This window comes from Phocoena phocoena, chromosome 15, assembly GCF_963924675.1.
Source record: "Phocoena phocoena chromosome 15, mPhoPho1.1, whole genome shotgun sequence".
In the NCBI taxonomy this organism is placed as follows: Eukaryota; Metazoa; Chordata; class Mammalia; order Artiodactyla; family Phocoenidae; genus Phocoena; species Phocoena phocoena.
This window is the reverse complement of record NC_089233.1, coordinates 64,662,585-64,687,303: the sequence shown is the minus strand read 5'-3', so window position 1 is coordinate 64,687,303 and position 24,719 is coordinate 64,662,585. Positions and strand designations below refer to the sequence as shown.

The window sequence follows — 24,719 nt, the reverse complement described above, 5'->3', positions numbered from 1 at the left end:
ATGAAAGAAATTAAAGATGATACAAATACATGGAGAGATATACCATGTTCTTGGATTGGAAGAATCAACATTGTGAAAATGACTCTACTACCCAAAGCAATCTACAGATTCAATGCAATCCCTATCAAACTACCACTGGCATTTTTTACAGAACTAGAACAAAAAATTTCACAATTTGTATGGAAACACAAAAGACCCCAAATAGCCAAAGCAATCTTGAGAACGAAAAACGGAGCTGGAGGAATCAGGCTTCCTGACTTCAGACTATACTACAAAGCTACAGTAATCAAGACAGTATGGTACTGGCACAAAATCAGAAATATAGATCAATGGAACAGGATAGAAAGCCCAGAGATAAACCCACGCACATATGGTCACCTTATCTTTGATAAAGGAGGCAGGAATGTACAGTGGAGAAAGGACAGCCTCTTCAATAAGTGGTGCTGGGAAAACTGGACAGCTACATGTAAAAGTATGAGATTAGATCACTCCCTAACACCATACACAAAAATAAGCTCAAAATGGATTAAAGACCTAAATATAAGGCCAGAAACGATCAAACTCTTAGAGGAAAACATAGGCAGGACACTCTATGACATAAATCACAGCAAGGTCCTTTTTGACCCACCTCCTAGAGAAATGGAAATAAAAACAAAAGTAAACAAATGGGACCTAATGACACTTAAAAGCTTTTGCACAGCAAAGGAAACCATAAACAAGACCAAAAGACAACCTTCAGAATGGGAGAAAATATTTGCAAATGAAGCAACTGACAAAGGATTAATCTCCAAAATTTATAAGCAGCTCATGCAGCGTAATAACAAAAAAACAAACAACCCAATCCAAAAATGGGCAGAAGACCTAAATAGACATTTCTCCAAAGAAGATATACAGAGTGTCAACAAACACATGAAAGAATGCTCAACATCACTAATCATTAGAGAAATGCAAATCAAAACTACAATGAGATATCATCTCACACCTGTCAGAATGGCCATCATCAAAAAATCTAGAAACAATAAATGCTGGAGAGAGTGTGGAGAAAAGGGAACCCTCTTACACTGTTGGTGGGAATGTAAATTGATACAGCCATTGTGGAGAACAGTATGGCGGTTCCTTAAAAAACTACAAATAGAACTACCATATGACCCAGCAATCCCACTACTGGGCATATACCCTGAGAAAACCATAATTCAAAAAGAGTCATGTACCAAAATGTTCATTGCAGCTCTATTTACAATAGCCCAGAGATGGAAACAATCTAAGTGTCCATCATCGGATGAATGGATAAAGAAGATGTGGCACATATATACAATGGAATATTACTCAGCCATAAAAAGAAACGAAATTGAGCTATTTGTAATGAGGTGGATAGACCTAGAGTCTGTCATACAGAGTGAAGTAAGTCAGAAAGAGAGAGACAAATACCGTATGCTAACACATATATATGGAATTTAAGGGGAAAAAATGTCATGAAGAACCTAGGGGTGAAACAGGAATAAAGACACAGACTTACTAGAGAATGGACTTGAGGCTATGGGGAGGGGGAAGGGTAAACGGTGACAAAGCGAGAGAGAGGCATGGACATATATACACTACTAAATGTAAGGTAGATAGCTAGTGGGAAGCAGCCACATAGCACAGGGAGATCAGCTTGGTGCTTTGTGACCGCCTGGAGGGGTGGGATGGGGGGGTGGGAGGGAGGGAGACGCAAGCGGGAAGAGATATGGGAACATATGTATATATATAACTGATTCATTTTGTTGTGAAGCTGAAACTAACACACCATTGTAAAGCAATTATACTCCAATAAAGATGTTAAAATGAAGAAAAAAGAAAAAAAGAGATGTGAAGTAGGGTTTGGAACAGCTTCCCCTTCCCCGCCCTCACCCACACTACCACCATTTGGGTTCCAGACCTTGAAGAATGACCATCTAGCCTGAGCCCTGGCCTTGTCTCTCCTTGGTAAGACTGGAATGGAGATGTGTTATCTTTCTTATGAAGTTGTTGAAGGTCCAAACAAGATGGTGTGGTGTGTGAGGATGCTCTGGGAGACGTGAAGCTCCTCACACTTTAGTTGTGCTCAGTGCAATGGGCATAAAGGCCCTTCTGACCTGTGCCAGGCCTTGCACAGAAGCCAGATGGCTGCTCTTTAGCTCCTACTGTGTGGGAGAAACATGTGTGTAGACGTAATCCTCACAACCACCCGGCGATATAGGGATTATCAGCCTCAGATGTGGAAAGTAAGGTTCAAAAAAGGAAATTTACTTGCAAAGGTCATGTATCTTATAATTACAATGACAATGATGACGATGATGATGACGGTGATGACAGCACCAGCTAATGTTTAATGAGCCTTCACTAAATCCCAGGCCCTCTTGTAGCTTTGGGGTGTGTTAGCTCATGGAACCCTCACTAGAACCCCATGAGGTGAGTCCTTCTATGATCATCATTTTACAGAGGATGCTGATGAGGTTAAGAAACTTATCCAACATCATACAGCACAAGAAGCAATAAAGCTAGGATTTGAATACGGACGGGCCTGCCTTTAGAGTCCATGCTTTTAACCACTACACTGCGAGGAAAACTGAGGCACAAAGTTAACTAACCTGCCCAAGGTAACAAGACAGAAAGTGGTGGAGCCGGGATTTGAACCAGCAATCTGTCCAGGGCCTCACTGAGGGCAGTACCGTCAGCAGGCACTGTTATCCATCTCCACTCCACCCCACGCATTCCAGCCAGAGTCAGGTCTTCAAGTAGCTTCCCAAAGCTCCCAGGATAAAGCAGAACTCTTCATCGTGGCCACTGATGCTTTGGCTATCTCACCCTTGTAAGGCTCCTGCCTCGTTTACTCTGTTTCAGCCATGCTGCCCTCCCTTCCAGTCCCCTCAACATGCCAGGCTGCTTCCTGCCTCAGGCTCAACCTGCTGTTCCTCTGTCCGGAACACTCTTCCCCCCAGGTTGTCTACAGTTTATTCCTTTTGTCATTCAGGTCCCAGCTTAAATATCGCTGCCTTAGAGCAGCCTTCCCTGACCACTCCGTTTAGGAAGACCACCCCCTTCAACTCAGCTTTCTGTTCCATTCCCAACAGCAATTTAAAACTTTCTGTGTGGTCTTCCCTGGTGGTGCAGTGGTTGAGAGTCTGCCTGCCGATGCAGGGGACATGGGTTCGTGCCCCGGTCTGGGAAGATCCCACATGCTGTGGAGCGGCTGGGCCCGTGAGCCATGGCCGCTGAGCCTGTGTGTCTGGAGCCCGTGCTCCGCAACACGAGAGGCCAGAACGGTGAATGGCCCGCGTACTGCAAAAAAAAAAAAAAAAAACTTTTTGTGTGTTTGCTGCTTTATCTGTTTACTGTCTGTCTCCAGACTACGTCATTAGCCCCATAAGGGCAAGAATAATGTCAGTTTACTCACCCACAGTGGCACTTTGGGCCATGCTTGGGGCATGATAGATCCTCAAGAAATATCTGCTGAGTGAATGCTCCAACGGAATCATAGAACATTAGAGTCAGCAGCTCACCCAGGTGAATGTCCTCATTTTCTGATGAGGGTTCAGATTCAGAGAGGTAGAAGTGATTTGCCCAAGGCCACACAGCAAGCTAATTAGAAGCAAAAACTACAATATGTGAGGTGGCCCATCTGCCATCTCCCTGCTGCTCTGCCCAGTCTTGACCATGTCTGAGGCCTCAGCCCGCCTATTCCCTGGAGAAGCTGGTTCCCCTACACCCCCTGGCTCAAAAGCTGGGTCTCTTTACTCCAGGCCCCAAGCTCTGCTGTTTCCAGGGCTGACTCAGCTCTACACTCCTGCCTCCAAAGGAAAATGTGATCTCCTACCTCCTGGTAGGTGAATACAGTCACAGCTGTTACCATTCATTCTCCTGCAAATGAAGCCAGGGCCTTGAAAGCAGGGAAAACAGAATTTTACCAAAGGCACATCACAGGCATTTTCTTCAACAGGATCTCGTTAATGAATATTTGGTGGTGGGAGTTTCTCTGCCCTGGGTCCTGTGTGGTGAATGAGGCAGTCAGGGCCTTGCTCCGAGCCTTCCAGGATTGCTTAGAGAATCAAGTCCCAAGTCCCTCTTGTTCCACCTTCCACAGCCTCCCGCTCCTGTCACCCTCTACCAGAGTGAGCAATGCCTTGTCTGCCCTGTGGTTCCTCCATGCACCCAGGGTGCCAGGCATCCTGGCTCCTCCGCGGGCAGCCCACGAGGCTGCATGCACGGCAGGTGCCTGGCCTCAGGTGGCCTGTGTCCAGTCCTGAGCACCTCACTCTGAGACACTGAAACTGCAGGGAAACGGAAGTGAGAAGGCTGGAAACTATATCACATGAAGACTGAAGGAATGGAGGAATGTTTTCCCTGCATAAGAAAATAATTAACAGGGCACAGATGCTGAATGAAAAACAAAACAGCATTCTTTAAATACCTAAGAGGCCACCATGTGGCAAGGAAGCTGATTTCTGTTTGTTCTTGGGGGGATGGGTAAGTGGGGGGTCGGAGCTCCTTAAAAATTGTAGAAGGCAGAGTTTTACTGAGCAAAAATAAGAGCTGCTGAAAAGCTCAGAAATATTCACGCGGTATTGACTGAGGGCTGTGCTAGGGCCTGGGGCTCCAGACAGTGCTGGGCTGACCTCCCTGCCTTGGGGGGGGGGGGTGGGGGGGTGGGGGGCTGGGGGGTGGGGGGTGGGGGGGTTTGGGGGGGGTGGCGCACAGGCCAGAGCAGGAGCATTAAGAGCTCAGCACAGCACTGGGTGAGGACCCTGGAGATTCATGGCAACAACGATGACCATACATCAGAAGACAGTCCCCCCACCTCCAGGAAGACTGAGGTGCATCGCTACCCACCAGGAGGCCTCGTGCCCTCCCCGTACAGCTCACCCGCCCACCCAGCTCCAGCACCTATGGCCCAGCTCCCACAGTGGTCAACTCATGGCCAAGTTTGTTTCACCCATACATCCCCCCTCCACTATGGGAGAATTACTTTTTTTTAAAGATTTTTTTTTAAGGGAACCATTTTTAAAGTCTTTACTGAATTTGTTACAATATTGCTTCTGTTTAATGTTTTGGTTTTTTGGCTGCAAGGCATGTGGGATCTTAGCTCCCCGGGGATCGAACCCGCAGCCCCTGCATTGGAAGGCGAAGTGTTAACCACTGGACAGCCAGGGATGTCCCTGGATAATTACTTTTTTTTTTTTTTTTTTCGGTACACGGGCCTCTCACTGTTGTGGCCTCTCCCATTGCGGAGCACAGGCTCCAGACGCGCAGGCTCAGCGGCCATGGCTCACGGGCCCAGCCGCTCCGCGGCATGTGGGATCTTCCTGGACCAGGGCACGAACCCCTGTCCCCTGCATCGGCAGGCGGACTCTCAACCACTGTGCCACTAGGGAAGCCCTAATAGACTTTTTTTTTTCCTTTTGTATGTCCTTTATTTTTTCATATTATTCAACACTTTCAGATTCAGGTTTCAGATTCAGATTCTGGCTCTGTGAGCTCCTGACATACATTTACCAGATTTCCATGAGTAATGAAACTCTATTCATGGACATATATTTATTGAAATTTTAATAACTGACAGTCTCTGTGCTGGGTTCTGAGACAATCCCTACTATAGAGATGCGTATAGATCACTAAGGAAAATATACAAGTTCACAGTCACAGTCACTGTAATGACTTCATGAATAGACTTTTCTTTAGAACAGTTTTAGACTTAACAGAAAAATTGAGAAGATAGTACAGAGTTCCCATATACCCTGCCCTCGGTTTCCTGTTAAGATCTCACATTAACTGTGATACCTTTGTTACAATTAATGAACCAATATGGATACATAATCAATAACTGAAGCCAACGAGTTATTTAAATTTCCTTTTTCTCTTCCACAGTCCTATCCAGGACACAGCATTACATTTAATTGTCATGTCCCTTTAGGCTCCTCTTGGCTGTGGCACTTTCTCAGACTTACCTTGTTCAGGATGATCTTCACAGTTTTGAGGAGTACCGGTCGCCCCACTATTAGAATTTGTCTGATTTTCCTCACGATTAGACTGGGGTTATGGGTTATTGGGAAGAGCGTGCCATTTTCATCACACCACATCCCACTTTTATAATCTCATATTAAGGGGACATACTATCAGCATGATTTATTACTGTTGATCTTGGCCTTGATCACCTGAGAGAGGAAGCACTGCTCACTCAATGGTTTTTCCTCTGTGAAATTATTCTCTTTTTCCTCCTTTCTATCATGTACTCTTGGAAGGAAGTCACTATGTGCAGCCCACACCGAAGGAGCGGTGAGTTATATACCCTCTCTTTTAGGGCAGAGTGTCTACATAAATTATTTGGAATTCTTCTGCATGGGAGATTTGTCTTTTCTCCCCTGTTTATTAATTTATTCATTATATCAATATGTACTCACAGACGTTTATTTTGTACTTTGGGTTATAATCCAATACTACTTTATTTAGTTGTTCTGATTGTTCCAGCTTTGGCCACTGGGAGCTCTTTCAGTTGGCCCCTGTGTTCCTTTGATATGCCCACTCCCATCAATGTAGGGATTTTCTCCCCAGCACATCCTTATTTCCTGGCACTACAAAAGGCTCCAGGCTCACTCATATATATCTTGTCCTGGTTCTAGACTCAACCAAAGAGCCCTTGTTTCTTTTGAAGAATGGTATTAGGAACCAAGATCTGGGCGCTATGTGTGCTCATTGCTACTGGTGTGTGTCATTTCTTTTAGGCCCTGTCGGCTAACAGAGCAAAAGATACATGTTTATACATATACCTATAAATATTTCTTTATGGAACCATCTGTATCTATATTACGATAGACATAAATTCACATGATGTCTGCAACTCTAATCCATTACCACATGGATCATTCTAGCCTCCTCCCCTTGCATATCTGTATATTTCCACTCCAATGGTGAAAAACCTGGCTCCTACCCTCTGCCATTCATTTACTTAATTGACACATTTCAGTATACACGTATAGCAGTATCAGGATTGTTAATCCACACACCCATGGAAAAAACTTTGTCATAGAGTACAATGATCATGTGCAGTTCCTTTTGTTTTCAGTCTCAGAGACTCCACTCATCTCCAAAGTTACTTAGGTCAGGACCTTCTCTCCCATCCTCTTCACTGAAGTTGGTTCATAGATTTGTAATATTGTTAGATTCTCTCCTCAGTCTGCATTTCTTCCTGGGGGATCCCCCTCCCCATCTCCTAAATGATTTTTGTTGTTGTTACAAATTGCATACATTAAGGTTCACTCTGTGCTGTAAAGTTCTATGGGTTTTGATAAGTGCTTAATGTTTTGTATCTACCATTACAGTAATTACAGAGTAATTTTATTGCCCTAAAAATCCCCTGTGCTTTACTTATTTATCCCTCCCCCTGAATTCCAAACCTCCGGTGACCATTTTTCTATATCCATATTTTTGCCTCTTCCAAAATGTCACATAATTAGAATCATACAATACTTCATCTTTTCATACTGGCTTCTTTCCCTTAGAAATATTCATTTAGGGAATTCCCTGGTGGTCCAGTGGTTAGGATTCTGGGCTTTCACTGCTGGGGCCGGGTTCAGTCCCTGGTTGGGGAACTAAGATCCCACAAGCCATACTTGGTGCAGCCAAAAAAGAATATTCATTTAATTTTTCCATGTCTTTTCATGGTGCCCTAGCTAATTTATTTATTTTTTATTTATTTATTTTTTTGCAGTACGCGGGCCTCTCACTGCTGTGGCCTCTCCCGTTGCAGAGTACAGGCTCCGGACGCGCAGGCTCAGCGGCCATGGCTCACGGCCCCAGCCGCTCCACAGCATGTGGGATCTTCCCGGACCGGGGCACGAACCCATGTCCCCTGCATCGGCAGGCGGACTCTCAACCACTGCGCCACCAGGGAAGCCCCGCTAATTTCTTTTTATTGCCAAATAATATTTCATTGTATGGATTTATCAGTTTGTTTATATTCACCTTTCCATATAAATTTTAGCATTAGTTTTTCAATATCCACAAAATAACTTGTTGGGATTTTGATTGGGATTGCATTGAATCTATACATCAAGTTGGGATAAACTGACATGTTAACAATACTGAGTCTTCCAGTCCATGAACATAGAATATTTCTCCATTTATTTAAATCTTCCTTGAATTTTTTCATTATAGTTATATAGTTTTCTGCATATAGATCCTGAACATATTTTGTTAGATTTATACCTAAGTATTTCATTTTTTGTTACTATTGTAAATGACATTGTGTTTTTTATTTCAAATTACAATTGTTCATTGCCTTATACCCTGTGACCTTGCTATAATCATTTATTAGCTCCAGGAAGTTTATTTGTTCTTTTTTGTTGTTGTTTTGTTTTTTTGATTCTTTAGAATTGTCTATATAGACAATCATGTCATCTGCAAACAAAGACAGCTATATTTTTTCCTTCCCAACCTGTATGTGTTTAACTTCCTTTTCTTAATGCACTAGCTAGGACTTCCAAAACAATGTTGAATAGTAGTGAGAAGGGACATCCTTGCCTTGTTCCTGGATTATTTTAAAGCAAGTCCCAGATGTCATATCATTTTATCTGTAAATATCTGGATATGTATCTCCTAAATGTAAGGACTCTTATTTATTTATTTATTTATTTATGGCTGCCCTGCGTGGCACGTGGGATCTCAGTTCCCCAACCAGGGATAGAACCCATGTCCCCGGCAACGGAAGTGCGGAGTCTTAACCACTGGACCGCCAGGGAAGTCCCATAAAGACTCTTTAAAAAACATAACCATGATACCATTATCATATCTTAAAAAAATCAAACAATATTCCTTAATTTCACCGAATTTAGAACAGGATGATTTTAAACATTTACTCTCATTACTTAGCACCCCCAGCCCTTCATGTTACACACTCTATTGTGAACAAGGCTCTCTGCACACTTACCAAGATTTCTCCTTGCTCCACGGTGTGAATCTTCACGTAGGCCCCCACTGCAGCCTCCTTGGGGAGATCACCATACTTCGTATCAATCATAGGACACTCGATGAAATGAGGACACCTGGATCTGAAATTTGACACCTTGTTAAAGAGAACTCATTTGTAACACAGCCAGTTCATGAAGCCCTGGATAAGCAGCCCCCATTCAATTGAGATCGCCCCTCCCTTCTCCCAGGTGGTGAGAAAACTGTCAGGATTTGGAGAGGTTTAATAGGGAGAAGACATGCACGTGAGCCAGGCCTGATGGGTGAGAAGTCCAGGCTGGCTGTCTTAATGCTCAGCACAAGGAAGGGATTTCTAAGTCAGAGCTGTCTAAAAATAGAAAGACTAGTTTGAGAAAGAGTAAGCTCTGTCCCCCTGGGGACACAGCGGAGGTTGGGGCTCTTCTTGAGAGGCAGGCAGAGAAGAGATGGCTTCATTTGTTTGTTCACAAAACCGGGTTTCCCTGAGTGATCTGTAGACTCGGTACTTTGTTCACGTTGGAGTGATTTTTACACAGGCAACCCTGTTGTGCTTTCTTTGGTCTCAGGCTAGGTAGAAGGAAGAGACAAAGTATGCTATCTGGATTAGAGGCAGGGAAAGGATTATTCATTAGCTGAGAGCATAGCTGAACTCACCCAACATATACACAAGGTAGGCTTCCATTCTTGCCTCCCAGGACATGCCCAGCATATGTCTTTTATTTTTTACTGTGGGGACAGCCTGTCCTCTTTTCCCTCACTATTTACAGCAGAGAAACTAAGTCTGTTCCATCTCTACCTTCAGAAGAACTAGGATTGGGATTTCAAACACTGGATCCTTTGGAAAGAGTATCCATCAGAGGTAAAAACAACAAAGCAACCACAGGGTGTGCATTATGGAGGTAAGCAGGCTGGAAGTGTTAACAGGCAAAGGATTCCCCGGGGGCACCAGGGAGATTGTGACACTGATGCCATTATTAGTATGATATTTTTACTTCATATGTAATGAAGGGGCAGGCACTGAGCTGCCTCTAGGCCAGTGCCCACTGAGTGTCCCTTCCTCTCCAGGAAAGGCAAAAAGCACAGCCTTCATTGTGCATCCACCTTGTTTCTGTCACGACCATCATACCAGATAGCAAGACTGAGCACTAAAAAGCTGCTCAGGTTTGAATCCTGACTCTGCCACTTTCTATCTGTGTGACCTTGAATAAGTAACTTAATCTCTCCCTGTACCTTGGTTTTCTCACCTGAAAGATGTGAGTGATAATAGCAGTACTTACCTTGTACGGTTGTTGGGAGAATTAAATTAGATAATCCAGTACCAGGCACAGAGTCATTTCCATAAGTGTTAGCTATAATTATCATTATCTCATTTAACTGCTGGTTTACAACAAACTGAGACTTAGATGCTGTTAGCTACAGACCAGGAAACTGAGGCTTAGAGAGGTCAAGTCCCTTGCACAGGGACACAGAGCTAAAATAAGTGGCCAAGCCAGGATTCAAACCCAGATTGGACTGACTCCAAAGCACTTATCTACTGCCTCCCTTAAATGAGCAGACTTTCCTTAAGAAGCTCAGAGTCAAGGAGATATGAGTATGTATGTGTATGTATAGCTGATTCACTTTGTTATACAGCAGAAACCAACAAGCCATTGTAAAGCAATTATACTCCAATAAAGATGTTTAAAAAAAGAAGCTCAGGGTCAAAAAGGCCCAGTGATATACAAACAGAATGTCATCACCAAAAACTGTGTCCTGCCCTTTCTTCTTCAGATGGGTTCCCTGAGAAAGGAAGCAGCCACCACCTAAAGGGGCCCTGTGAGCTGGAGGCAGGGAAGGCAGTCCCCATATCAAACCTAGAGGACCTCTGGAGGCTGCCTTCTGCACACATCCCAACCTTTGGGGTCAAGCTGTGATTGCTACCTCCGCCCCCTCCCCAGCATCCCTGACATTCTGCCCTGTAAGTTATATCCCCCTTTTCAACCAGAATCTGGACCCTTCTGTCTGTCAAGGGCAAAGCTTACTTGATCTTTGAGCCCAAAGTCTTTGGGAGAGTATTTCCAGAAGTTTTAATCTTCCTACTGAAGCTGGATCCCTGTTGCTCCTGGGCTTTCTGGAGATGCAGAAGTTTCAGAAAACTAAAATCCTGTACAGGATATGACCTGACCTGGAATTCCTTAAATCTCTCCACAGGAGACAGATCTATTAGAGAAAGCACAGGAAAACCCATTAATGGGTCTTTGCATACGTGAGGGTTGTGCTGGAGGTGTCTGGAGGTATATCACAATCTCCTGTGTGGCTAGTCTGATGCACAGGGGAATTAAGAAAAACAGGAAAGAAAAACACTGTGGCTTCCACTGTTGTCCCTCTGTGCCAGGTCCTGACCGAGAGCCTTTACACCCATTACATCTAGACAAATGTCATTAGCCTAATTTAAGAGAGAAAATGAGAAGCAGAGTTTAACACCCAGGAAAGGGCTGAAGCTTGTATTTGAACTCAGGTGTTTCTGATTCAAAGCTCATGTCTTTCCATTAACAGATCACATTTATCTGGGCTTTCAAACTGGGACTGGGGGCAGGGGGAGCAATAAAAAATAGGTGACCAGCCATAGAACCTTGGACAAGTCTCAATCTCTTGGAATCCTCCTAGGACTATTGTAAGCATTACAGATAAAGTATGTGCTATGCCTAACACAGTGCCTGGAACATAATAGGTCCTCTGTGAGCATTAATAAAAAGATCTCCAACATGGGGCTTTCCTGGTGGCGCAGTGGTTAAGAATCCCCCTGCCAATGCAGGGGACACGGATTCAAGCCCTGGTCCAGGAAGATCCCACATGCCACGGAGCAACTAAGCCCACGAGCCACAACTACTGAGTGCGCTCTAGAGCCCGTGAGCCACAACTACTGAAGCCCATGTGCCACAACTACTGAAGCCCATGTGCCACAACTACTGAAGCCCATGCACCACAACTACTGAAGCCCATGCACCTAGAGCCTGTGCTCCACAACAAGAGAAGCCACCGCAATGAGCAGCCCCTGCTCACGGCAACTAGAGAAAGCCTGCGCACAGCAATGAAAACCCAACGCAACCCCCCCCCCAAAAAAATAAATAAAATAAATTTTTTTAAAAAATAAAAAGAGCTCGAAGAGAATACCACTGAGAAACACTATGCTGAGTGAAAGGAACCAGATACAAAAGAGTACATACTATAGGACTCCATTTACATGAAACCCTAGGAAAGACAAACATAACCTATAGTGATGGAAAGCAGATCGGTGGTTGCCCAGGGCCAGGGGTGAAGGATAGGGATTGACTGGGAAGGGGCATAAGGGAACTTCTGGGGGTGATGGAAATGTTCTATAACTTGACTGTGGTGGTTACAACAGATGTAAATTTGTTAAAATTCATTGAACTACACACTTTAAGTGTGTGTCTTTTATTGTATGAAAATGAAACCTTAATGATATTGATTTAAAAAATAGATCTTCTGGGAGTTCCCTGGTGGCCTAGTGGTTAGGATCCTGGGCTCTCACTGCCGTGGCCTGGGTACAACCCCTGGTCGGGGAATGGAGATCCCACAAGCTGTGCAGCATGACCAAAAAAAAAAAAAACCTCTCCAGTGTTAGTATTAAAATTAATGTTAATAGAAATGAACTCAAACTACACAAGGAGTAGGCCTAGAGAAACAAAGCATATATAAAAAAGCCCTAAGTACAACCTATTTAGAAGGCATTTTAGCAATACTTATCAACATTTTAAATGTGCATAGCCAGTACACACTGGACCAAATACTTGATCCAGTAATTCTAAGAATTTATCCAATATGTTTTTGTGCACAAGTATGCAAAGATAAACACACCAGGAAATTCACCACAGTAGGGTAATAGCAAAAAATTGGAAATAATCCAAAATATCTGTAAAAGGTAATTGGTTTAATTGTGGTATATCCATACAAGAGAATAAAACTCAGCTATTAAGAACCATAGATCTAGACTTCTGCTTCCAGCCAAACAGAGTAACAGGGACTACTCTCCCACCTGAAACTAATAAAATACTGGGCTAAATACATGAAAAACGTGGCTTTCATGACACTGGGCATCATGCCATGAAGAACCATTATCCCTGCAAGATAGAAAACAAATGGGCTGAGCCCTCCTATTGCCCCAGCCGACCACCTGGAGACCTTCTGGGCAATGGTGCCGGAAAGGGAAACCCAGGAGGAGCCCAGCAATCTCTCTGAATTAATGAGACAGAAGTGAGTCCAGGGAAGACAAGGCAGCTGGAGTTCACAGAGCAGAGTCCCAGAAAGGAGAAAGTTGCACAAAGAGAGAACTCTGAAGATCTTCCGAGGGTCCCCTTTGGTCTCAGCTGAGTACTGAGCAATACATGAATGATGTTAGGAAACCACTAGTGGTTAGGCAGCCACTAAGATGGCCCTCAGTGATTCCCACCTCCTGATGGCCACACATTTGTGTACTATCCTCCCATTAAGTGTGGGCTGGATTTGATTCTAATAAATAGAATATAGCAGAAGTGATGGGATATCACTTTTGAGGCTAGGTTTAAAAGGCTTCTGCCTTGGGTATACTCTGTGTTGCTCTCTCTCACTCCTGGGGAAGCAAGCTGCCGTGTCATAAAACAGCCCTGTAGAGACACCCACAAGGTGAGGGACCAAGGTTTGGAAATAGCCACGTAAGTGAACTTGGAAGTGGGTCCCTCTCAAGTGAGTCTTCAGATGAGACCACAACCCTGGCAGACAGCTGCAACCTCACGACAGAACTTGAGCCAGAGGCAGCTGGCTAAGCCATGCTCAGATTTCTGACCCAAAGAAACTGAGAGATAATAAATATTGTTTCAAGTCACTAAGTTTTGGGATAATTGGTTACGCAGTAATAGATACAAAAATGCTACCCAAGGCTGGGGAAAGAACCACCCAAAATGTTTAGAGGGATAAATAATCAGAGTTCACACAGGACCAGAAATAGTTCCTGTTCTCAACAGCTAGAATAGAAAGCCTCACAAGTCATGGGCACCTGTGGAATATTCAGAATGGCTTTGTCTCATGAATGGGGCAAAATTAGCTCTAGATTAAACACTGCTCTGATCTTACCTACCAAAGCCTAAATGCTAGTCTTTAAAAGATCAAAATATTTCCAAGTAACTTACCTGCATCCCAGAACAAATCTCAAAAATATTTACAGGAATTTTTAAATATGTAGCACCCAAAATTCACAGTTTCTAGCATTCTGTGAAAACTTACCAACCATGCAAAGAAGTAGGAAAATATGAACCATATAAAGAGAAAAAAACAATAAACTGAAACTGACCCAGAAATGACAGAGATAACAGAATTAGTATGCAAGGACATTAAAATAGTTATTATAATAATTGTATTCCAAAGAGGAAATTGTGTGTATATTAAGCAGAGACATGGAAATTATTTAAGAAAAAAAAAAGACCCAAATCAAACTTTTAGATATGAAAACTGCAAGGTCTGAAATGAAAAATACATGGATGGGATTAATAGCAGATTAGACAATGCAGAAGAAAGACTACTGAACTTGGAGACACAGCAATAAAAATGATCAAAAATGAGAGAAAAAAGACAACAACAAAAAATTAATAGAGCATCAGTGAAACAACTTCAAGCAGTCCAATATGCATGTGATTGGAGTCCTCAAAGTGGAGGCGAAAGAAGGAAAGATAGAAAAAAAAATTTTTTAATGGTCAAAACATTCCAAATCTGATGAAAAATATAAACCCAAAGATCCAAAAAATTAAATGAACCCCAAGAACAGAAACATGACAAAAATTTTGTGAAGGCACAGTGTGACCAAATTCCTTAAAACTACTGATAAAGAGAAAAATTTTAAACCAACCAGGGCAAGGCAGTGGTGATCACTCTACCATGTACAAAAATATCAAATCACTATGTTGTGCACCAGGAACTAACATAGTGTCGTGGGTCAATTACCCTTCAAAAATAAACAAGCTCATAGAAAAAGAGATCAGATTTGTGGTTACCAGAGGCAGGGGGTAGGGCAGAGGGGGAATTGGATGAAGGTGGTCAAAAGGTACAAACATCTGGGGCTTCCCTGGTGGCACAGTGATTAAGAATCCACCTGCCAATGCAGGGGACACGGGTTCAAGCCCTGGTCCGGGAAGATTCCACATGCCGCAGAGCAACTAAGCCCATGAGCCACAGCTACTGAGCCTGTGCTCTAGATCCTGTGAGCCATAACTACTGAGCCCACGTGCCACAACTACTGAAGCCCACATGCCTAGAGCCCATTCTCTGCAACAAGAGAAGCCACCGCAATGAGAAGCCCACACACCACACCGAAGAGTAGCCCCCGCTTGCCACAACTAGAGGAAGCCCACGGGCAGCAATAAAGACCCAACGCAGCCAAAAATAAATCAATAAAAATTTTTAAAAAGGTACAAACATCTACTTATAAGATAAATACTAAGTAATAGAGATGTAATGTACAACATGATTAATATAATTAACCCTGCTGTATGTTATATATGAAAGCTATTAAGAGAGTAAATCCTGAGAGCTATCACAAGAAAAAAAAATTTTTTTCTTTTGTATCTATGTGAAATGATGGATGTTCACTAAACTTACTGTGGTAATCATTTCATGATGTATTTAAGTCAAATCATTATGCTGTATAATACCTTAACCTTACACAGTGCTGTATGTCAATTATATTTCAATAAAACTGGAAGAAAAGAGAACAGCCATAAGCAAAAAGGCATTATTACGTACAAAGGATATACAAAGTTATACAAAGAGGTTATACAAAGATAAGAAGGTTGGCAGACTTCTTATTGAAAACAACGCAAGCCAGAAGACAGACTTTAATGCAAATCTTTAAAATACTGAGCAAAAACAAACAAACAAAAACCCTGCTAACCTTGAATTCTATACCCAACAAAAAATTTCTTTTAAAAATTAAGACAAAATCATTTTTAGACATAGAAAAGCTGAAAGAAATGTTAAAGGAAATACTTTGGGCAGAAGGAAACTGTACAATGGAAATCTGGACCTATACAAAGGCATGAAGAACATCAGGAATGATACCACATAGGTAAATATAAAATACTTTTGTTCTTATTATTTAAATATATTTAAAAGATAATTGTTTAAAGCAAAAGTGACAACTGTGTATTGTAAGGTTTTTAACATATGTGAAGGTAGAATATTTGACAACAGCGCAAAATCTGAGAAGGGAGAAATGGAAGTATATTGTCATAAGGTTCTGATCCTGTATGTGAAGTGGCATAATATCACGTGAAGGTAGCCTGTGATAAGTTAAAGGTATGTTCAACAAACTATAAAGCAACCACTAAAATAAAAGGACAAAGAGTTAGAGCTAATAAGCCAACAGAGAAAATGAAATGGCATCATACAAAAGAGTCCAAAAGAAGGCAGGTAAGAAAAAGAATATATTTAATACCACTGAACTGTGTGCTTAAAAATGGTTAAGATAGTAAATTTTACATTATGTGTATTTTGCCACAGTAAAAAAAAAAAAATGGGGGGGGGGAAATGTGTGGGATGAGGCTTTTTCTCTGGTGGATTAGCAATGGAAAAGAGAGAAAAAAAGAATTGACATGAGAAGAGAGCTGAAATTTACTGAGCACCTCCCAGGCCCTGTGCACACATGATCTGATTCAGCGCTCCTAGTAACCTGTGTGATGATGAGAGTGAACATCTACTATATACTAATGCATCTAGGTAGTGTTCTAAGAGCATTATATATTCATTTGCTTAATTTTATAACAAGCCTATGAGGCAGGGACCATGAGTCATATTTTACACACTCTGAGGGCATCGGTGTGCAGGGACATGGAATCATTTGCCCAGTATCCACACAGCTAGTAAGAGAAGGACCCTGAATTCAATCATAGCTTGGCCCTGGGCCTATGCTCTTAACCACGACACCAGCGACAGACCCCAAGGCACCAGGCCCAGAGGCTTGAGTACTCACCCAAATCACCCTGCTAATCAGTGGTATTCAAACCTGGCTCTGTCTAGCTCCAAGCTCTCTTTTTTCCACCCCTCTCCCTGTGAGAACCTGAAGCAAAGGGGAAAGGCTGAAATTGGCTGCAGGGGTGGGCAGGAGCCTCACCTCGGAGGGCCACGTGGACCAGGTTTCCACAGCTGGTAGAAGAAGGATGTCTATCCTGCCAGGCCTTTCCAGCTCTAGATTTCTAAGATTTTGTGGACCAGGCACTGAGAACCCACAGGATCAGGCGCCCCCTGCCGTGCTGCGGGCTGCCGGATGTGGATGTCGGCTTACCCTTGAGGTGGGTGTTTGGAGATCTGTCGTCTATCAGCTGCAGGTGCTGCCAGATCCACTTGTGGTAGAAGGGCGAGGTCGCCAGGTCTATCAACTGCAGCACTTCACAGCTGCCCTGGACACGTCAAGAGACACGAGCAGAAGGGTCAACCCCCAGCTCCAGGTAGGCTGGGCTTTGAAGATAAGCTCTCTTTTGTTTTACTTGCTTAATGCAAGTGGTTTCAGGTCCTTTTTAAAAATGAAAATGTTATCTACTCATCATAAAAAATTCAAATAGCTAAAGAGACCTGAGAACTAAAAAAACAAAAAATCACCATTGAGGATGTTATTGGGACAATTGGTGAAACTGACTATGGACTATAGATTATATATTATATCAATGTTAAATTCCTAGATTTCAAAAATTATTCTGTGGTTAATTTCTGATCTTAGAAAATAATCACTTAAGTATATAGGGGTAAATGAATACGATGAATGATACTTAACTCTCAAATGATTCAGGCAGGAAAAAAATATACATATATATAGAAGCAAATGTGGCAAAATGTTAGTAATTGTTGAAACCAGGTTAGGGTTATACATGAATTCTTTGAACTGTTCTTGCAAATTTTCTGTAAATTTAAAATCATTCCAAAACTAAAAGTTTAAAAAATATTCAAATCAAACAAAGAAGAACATAGAGAAAGTTAAAACTATGTTAATCCTAACACCCAGAAATAACAAAGGTAACACTTTGGTGAATGTTATTTCAAACTCTTCTCCCTAAGCATATAAGATGTATAAATACAATTTTTCATAAATAAGTCATTTTATGTAAAACAGACTCTTGTAACCTTTTTAAAAGCTCAATAATATATCAAGGACATCTTTTTATGCCAAGCAATATGGTTCTATGCTATTGTTTTTAATGATTGCATATTATTCTATGTACGCCATAATTTACATAAAATTAAAAATAAATATTCAGTTAAGCAAAAGAAGTCAGACACAAGGAGCACATACGATACGATTCCATTTACGCAAAGTTAAAGAATAGGCAAAAGTAATCTGTGGTGACAGAAGTCAGAAGAGTGGTTACCTGTGTGGGGGCATTTTGTCTGGGAAAGGACATAAGGGAGCCTCTGAGGTACTGAAAGTGTTCTCGATCTTGATTTGGGTGATGCTTACGCAGGGGTATACATATGTAAAAATTCATCAAGCTGTAAATGTTTAGATTTGAGGTCCTTATTGCATATATGTTACACCTCAAGAAAACATTTTTGAAGATTAATATTTAGTTGTTTCTAATTTGCCAGTATTATATATAACTCTGATTTCGTTCAGGACAACAAAATCTCCAGTTTAAAAAAACTCACCACCTTTCCAAACTCTCCTACAGTGGGGTTGGCAGTGACTCAATTCTGGCTAATGAGATATAAGTGGAAGACTGATGGATAAATCTCCAAGGAAAGCTATGGTTATCCTTCCCACTACCTTCTGCCTGAAACTCAGATGTGATGGCTGGAGGTGGAACAGCCATACTGTCACCATTAGGATGAAAGCCATAAACTGTGGACGATGAAGGGAGAAGCTAGAAGGGGTCTGGGTTCTTGATGACTTCCTAGGACAGCTGTTCTAGCACTAGATTGCTTAATTCTAGACTATTAATACTGTGACCTGCAGTGGACAGCAACTTTTAACTGATAACCTTGTACTTACATCTTAATGCCCATAGTGGTCATTAAGGCAAGTACTTGAGTTCTCCTTCCAGGCACACGGCAGGATTATACTTTTCTCCCCTTTGAATTAGGCATGGCCTTCTTACCACTTTGGCCAATTTCCTTAGCAAAGTGACTTGTGATAATCCTGCGTAGAAACTTTAAAAGCCAGGGAATTCCCTGGTGGTCCAGTGCTTAGGACTTCATGCTCTCACTGCGGGGGTCCCGGGTTCGATCCCTGGTTGGGGAACTAAGATCCTGCAAGCCGCTCAGCTAGGCCTAAATAAATAAATAAATAAAAGCCATCACTTGACTCTCAATATTACCTTCTCCTGTTCTATTGATCATTGAATCATGGGTCAAGAAGGGCCCATGTCTCCATGTGACCTGGGTCCCTGAGTGACCATGAGGAGTAAGGCTTCCTGCTGACCTGCTATGATCAGGTAGTGGGAGGAAGGAACATACTTTGTTAATCCACTGAGATCTGAGGATTTTAAAAATAATTGTGGCTTAATCCAGTTTATCCTAATATAATACCTATGCTTGACTATCTCCTTGGGATTCATTCCTAAAGGTATTATGCATGTTTAAAATTTTGATACATATTTCCAAACAGCCCTCCAGAAATGTTAGATAAGTTGTTTTTTTTTAAATAAATTTACTTATTTTATTTATTTATTTTTTGGTGCATTGGGTCTTCATTGCTACATGTGGGCTTTCTCTAGTTGCGGTGAGCAGGGGCTACTCTTCACTGTGGTGCGCGGGCTTCTCATAGCGGTGGCTTCTCTTGTTGCAGAGCATGGGCTCTAGGCACGCGGGCTTCAGTAGTTGCAGCACGTGGGCTCAGTAGTTGTGGTGCACGGGCTTAGTTGCTCCGTGGCATGTGGAATCTTCCCGGACCAGGGCTTGAACCGGTGTCCCCTGCATTGGCAGGCGGATTCTTAACCACTGAGCCACCAGGGAAGCCCCTGGAAGTGTTAGATAAGTTTACACTCTGTCCAACAGTGCATAACAGAACCTGTTGTAATACATCTTTGTAGTACATTGACAACTGGGTTTTCACAACCCTTTTAATATTTTCTAATCTGAGAGGCAAGAAATATACGTCATTTTTCTTATGCATTTCATACTTTATAAAATCTTAATCTTTTTAAGTAGGAATTCTAAAAGACACATTATAAAGGGTTAAGGTTCAAGATAGATTACTGCTGAACAGGAAGGAGAAGAAGAAATCAAACATTTAATAAGCCCTTATTATATTCCAGGCATTGTGCTAGGAGCTTTTTTCAACATTCATTCAACAAACATTTATCCACCAGGAACTGCAGTTACTAGAGAAACACACATGAGCAGTTCTCTCTGGAAAGACTTTCATGTGTCTTTAATCGCATCTGTATCTGTGGAAAAAACAATTTCACCATGCGGTCCCAAGTGATAAACTGTTCAAAATGAGTTGATTATGGGCATTAGTTATGTTTGCAATGCTAGCAGAAATCATGTTCTCCAACTTTGCCGCGACCCTAAGGATGCACAGCCACCCGATGCTGATTTCTCCCTCTAGTGGCAATATCAGTAAACTACAGGAGTCGGGACAACTGTTTTTAGCAGATGAACGTTTAAGCAGCTGGTCAGGTGGGAAATTAAAATGAGAAAAAAAGAGCAGTCCCTTTAGAGGTGGCAGGTGCACTTCAACTCCAGCCAGAGGAGCCACACCAGAACATAGCCTGATCTTCTGAATATTCAAAAGAAGCCAGAAATCAGAACTTTTATATAGAATCTTCGCATTAACAATTAAATCAGGTTTTAGCAAAACACTACAAGGGATAAACCAACTCATCTGCTAGGCAAGAGGCTCTCTACCTGCTGTCACTTTGTGACATCTGTATTATTTTTCTCAGAATGAAGTTCAAGCATTAGAAATCACCTGTGACGCTTATTCAGATGCAGATTTCCAGAGGTAATGAAGCAGAATTTCTGGGGTGAGGCAGAACTCTGCCATGCTTACCAAAATTTGAAAACTCTTCCCTTAGATCAGGGGTCCTCCAGCTTTAGTGCACATCAGAACCACCCAGAAGCAGATGTCAGTGTTGTCAGAACACAGATTACTGAGCCCCTTCTCCCAGAGTTTTGGGTTTAATAGCTCTTGGGTGGGCCCGAGAATTTGCATTTCTAATGAGTTCCCAGGTGTCGCTGCTGGTCCAGTGACAACACTTTGAGAACCACTGGGTTAGAGGGTGACTGAGGTGAGTGAGCATGTGCTGAGCTAATCTCATCCTCACAGACTTTATGAAGTAAGCACACAGTCCCATTTTACAGATAAAGAAATGAAGGCTAAACCAGATTAAGAACATTCTGCTGGTCAGGATGTAACCATCATACTGAGTAAAGAAAGTCTTGAATTTATATCCCTTACTGCTCATCTCCCCCATCGTTTCTGGTTATACAGTATCAAAAGAGCTTAGAGTTAAATTTGCAGACACATGGCATTCTTGGCTTTGGAGGCAATCACCCCAATATTTTAGGAAAGAGGAAGCAGATATCAGGGGGAGAAAGAATGGCCAATTATTCAGGTTGGCCTCCAGGGCTCTCCACCACCAGTTTCTCTTCTAGGCTTTCTCCCACCTCTCCTCACATGACCATCAGGATTCTCCAAACTTATCAAACTCTTGCCCCCTCCACTGGCAAGGACCTCATCCTCATCCTCGCCCTCCTCTGGGTCAGATCCTGTGCATCCAATCCCCTTTTAGTGTTAGTGTGTAGAGGCTGGAAACCAAACACTACATCTCCCAAGGTACCTTGAAGCTAAGGCTCTGGATGTGATTTGGGTTCCACCAATCCAGTACACCTGGGCAAGGCTTGGTTTTGGAACTGTGGGACATCCACTTTGCTAGTGGAGACGGTGGCTTCCTGAACTTGGCAGAAGCAGCAGCACCAGTGACAGTCCAGTTCTGAACTCTGATTTGGAGTCGTTTGGGAGTCATTTTCAGTCGAGCCTGTTTCTTCAGGTCTCCCCTCACCAGTAAATCTGTTAGCCATTTAACATCCCGCAGTAAATCCCTTCCTGCTTGCATTAGCTAGACTTGACTGTTCTCTGGAACTGAACCCAAAAATCACAACACAAACACATCCCTGGTGATGCTGAAACAACCGGCTCTTGGGTAAAATGTATGCACATCTATACATTTTACTGTTATGAACGGTGTGTTACACACAATTTATAAATAATAATAAAATATACCACACTCTTATTGGAAATTCCATATAGCCAATCAATTCTCACAGAATGCTTTTATTGACTTTGGCTGAACTCATATCAGTGGCTAGTCTATAGTCACAATTCAACCATAATTTGACAAATGAATTTGCATCCCAATCTATAAATTTAATATTATTAAGTCTGACTTGTACTCTACTGGTAAACTATTTCTCACCCTCTTATAAATTATATTCATTAAATTAAAACCTCTTTTAGCTTTAACACTATGTCTATCAGAACTTCACCTGTTCATCAATTATACAACTTCTATGATGAATCTATGATGAATCATTTTTAAATACTGGAAAACATTTCCTTAATTTTCTGCTCTTTACAATGTAATGGCTACAGACCCAGCCCACTTTGAAATTTAATCTGCATTATAAACATTTTCTCTATAGCTTTCTTAAGACAATCAGCAAAGCCATAAATCAAGACCTGACTTAAAGCGTCTGCCTATTTCCATTGTTTGTGTACATACTCCCACCATGGTCGATTTTCAGCTACCAATGGGAAGTCACTGCACGTGGAACTGAGAAGAGATGTGCACAATGGTAGAGATTTCCACCATATGGATACGATGGGCAAAAGTAACTTCAAGACCATAGATAATAGTAAAACGCAATAAATCCAGGAAATGATAAGTTTTTCAGTAGTTATTACCCTTGTTTTCAATAGTTAATTGTAGGTTTATATAATTTAATTTTTAATAATTATCATGTGTACTGACTTGCAAAATTCCTGAGAACTTAACAATCAGCTCTCTCAGGCCAGGAAGAGCCAGCTCCAGCACACAACCAATCTTGCCCCCTACTTTTGTCTAAGGGCCCAATACTTCAATGCTCATCTCCCACCTCACGTCCTCCAGGAAGCCCTCTTTGGAGCCTTCAGCCTTTCGAGAGTTCCCCATCCTGAATTCTTGTAATTCACAGAGTTTGTACTAATCACTTGGTAGTCGGCATTGACAACTTTGTCTACACTCAGAATCTAGTGGAGAAGATATATAAGGAGAGAGAACCAATCTTTTCTTTTTTTTTTAATATATAAATTTATTTTATTTTGGGCTGCGTTGGGTCTTCGTTGCTGCACATGGGCTTTCCTCTAGTTGCGGCAAACGGGGACTACTCTTTGTTGCGGTGCATGGGCTTCTCATTGCGGTGGCTTCTCCTGTTGCAGAGCACAGGCTCTAGGCGCGCGGGCTTCAGTAGTTGTGGCACTTGGGCTCAGTAGTTGTGGCTTGCGGGCTCTAGAGCACAGGCTCAGTAGGTGTGGTGCATGGGCTAACTGCTTCCCGGATCTTCCCGGACCAGGGCTCGAACCCGTGTCCCCTGCATTGGCAGGCAGATTCTTAACCACTGTGCCACCAGGGAAGCCCCAGAAAACCAATTTTTTCCACCTTTGTATCCCTCCAGAGCCTGGGCCACTGTGTCATGATCTTGGCAAAAACTTGGCAAATGTCTGTGGTGGCTTAATATGTAGGCAACAGGTATACAGGAGATATTAAATATGGGCGTCTTGGGGCAGAATTCTGGCTCTGCCACTTACTAGCTACGTGGCCTTTCTTAAGGCATCTTAGCTTCAACTTCTTCATCTGCAAACTTGGAATAATAATATCTTCCTGGTAGAGCTACAGTGAAGATTTATGATAGAATGGTACTAGGTACACAGTTATTCATCAAAGCACTGTTTGAAATAGCAAACGTTGAGATAACCTAAATATCCATCAATTAGGGAACTGGTTAAAGTACAACCATACATATGGAATCTAAAAGAACAGTACTGATGAACCTAGTGGCAGGGCAGGAATAAATACGCAGACGTAGAGAATGGTCTTGAGGACACTGAGGGGGAAGGGGAAGCGGGGACAAAGTGAGAGCGTAGCATTGACATATGTACACTACCAAATGTAAAATGGATGGCTAGTGGGAAGCTGCTGCATAGCACAGCACGGGGAGATCAGCTCGATGCTTTGTGATGACCTACAGGGGTAGGATAGGGAGGGTGGGAGGGAGACACAAGAGGGAGGGGATATGGGGATATATGTATACATATAGCTGATTTATTTTGCTGTACAGCAGAAACTAACACAACATTGTAAAGCAATTACACTCCAATAAATATATAAAAAAATAAAGCACAACCATACAGTAAAATACTCATGAGTGGTAAAAGAGAATGAATGAGTTCTTTATGTACTGATATGGAACAACCTACAGAAATACTCTTAAATGAAACAACAAAGTGCAGAACAGTCTGTATAGGATAACACCACTTAAGAAAAAGAAGGAAAAAACATATACACACGCATTTGCCTGTATAGAGGGAGAACATGTGGAGGACAGAGACATAGAAACTGGTGCTGGTGGTGGTCCCTGGGGAGGGATACTCTGGGAGAGAGAGAGGGGAGGGAGACATCACGCTTGTGAATGTTTTGAATTTTGAACCATGTGAAGTACTACCTATTCCAAAATAAACAAAAAAAAGATTAATGATGTTAGTA

At 42.3% G+C, this 24,719-nt stretch overlaps 1 protein-coding gene across 1 annotated transcript in view; it reads right to left on the bottom strand.

Annotated features, from left to right (window-relative positions):
- CNBD2 (cyclic nucleotide binding domain containing 2) overlaps window positions 1-24,719 on the bottom strand; it is a 55,251-nt gene that overhangs the window by 12,056 nt on the left and 18,476 nt on the right. The window contains exons 8-10 of the mRNA XM_065893291.1: window positions 17,267-17,381; window positions 10,980-11,157; window positions 8,942-9,062 (exon numbers count right to left, since the gene is read on the bottom strand). Of these exons, the coding sequence (XP_065749363.1) occupies window positions 8,942-9,062; window positions 10,980-11,157; window positions 17,267-17,381 (414 nt within the window). The remainder of the gene's footprint in view (window positions 1-8,941; window positions 9,063-10,979; window positions 11,158-17,266; window positions 17,382-24,719) is intronic.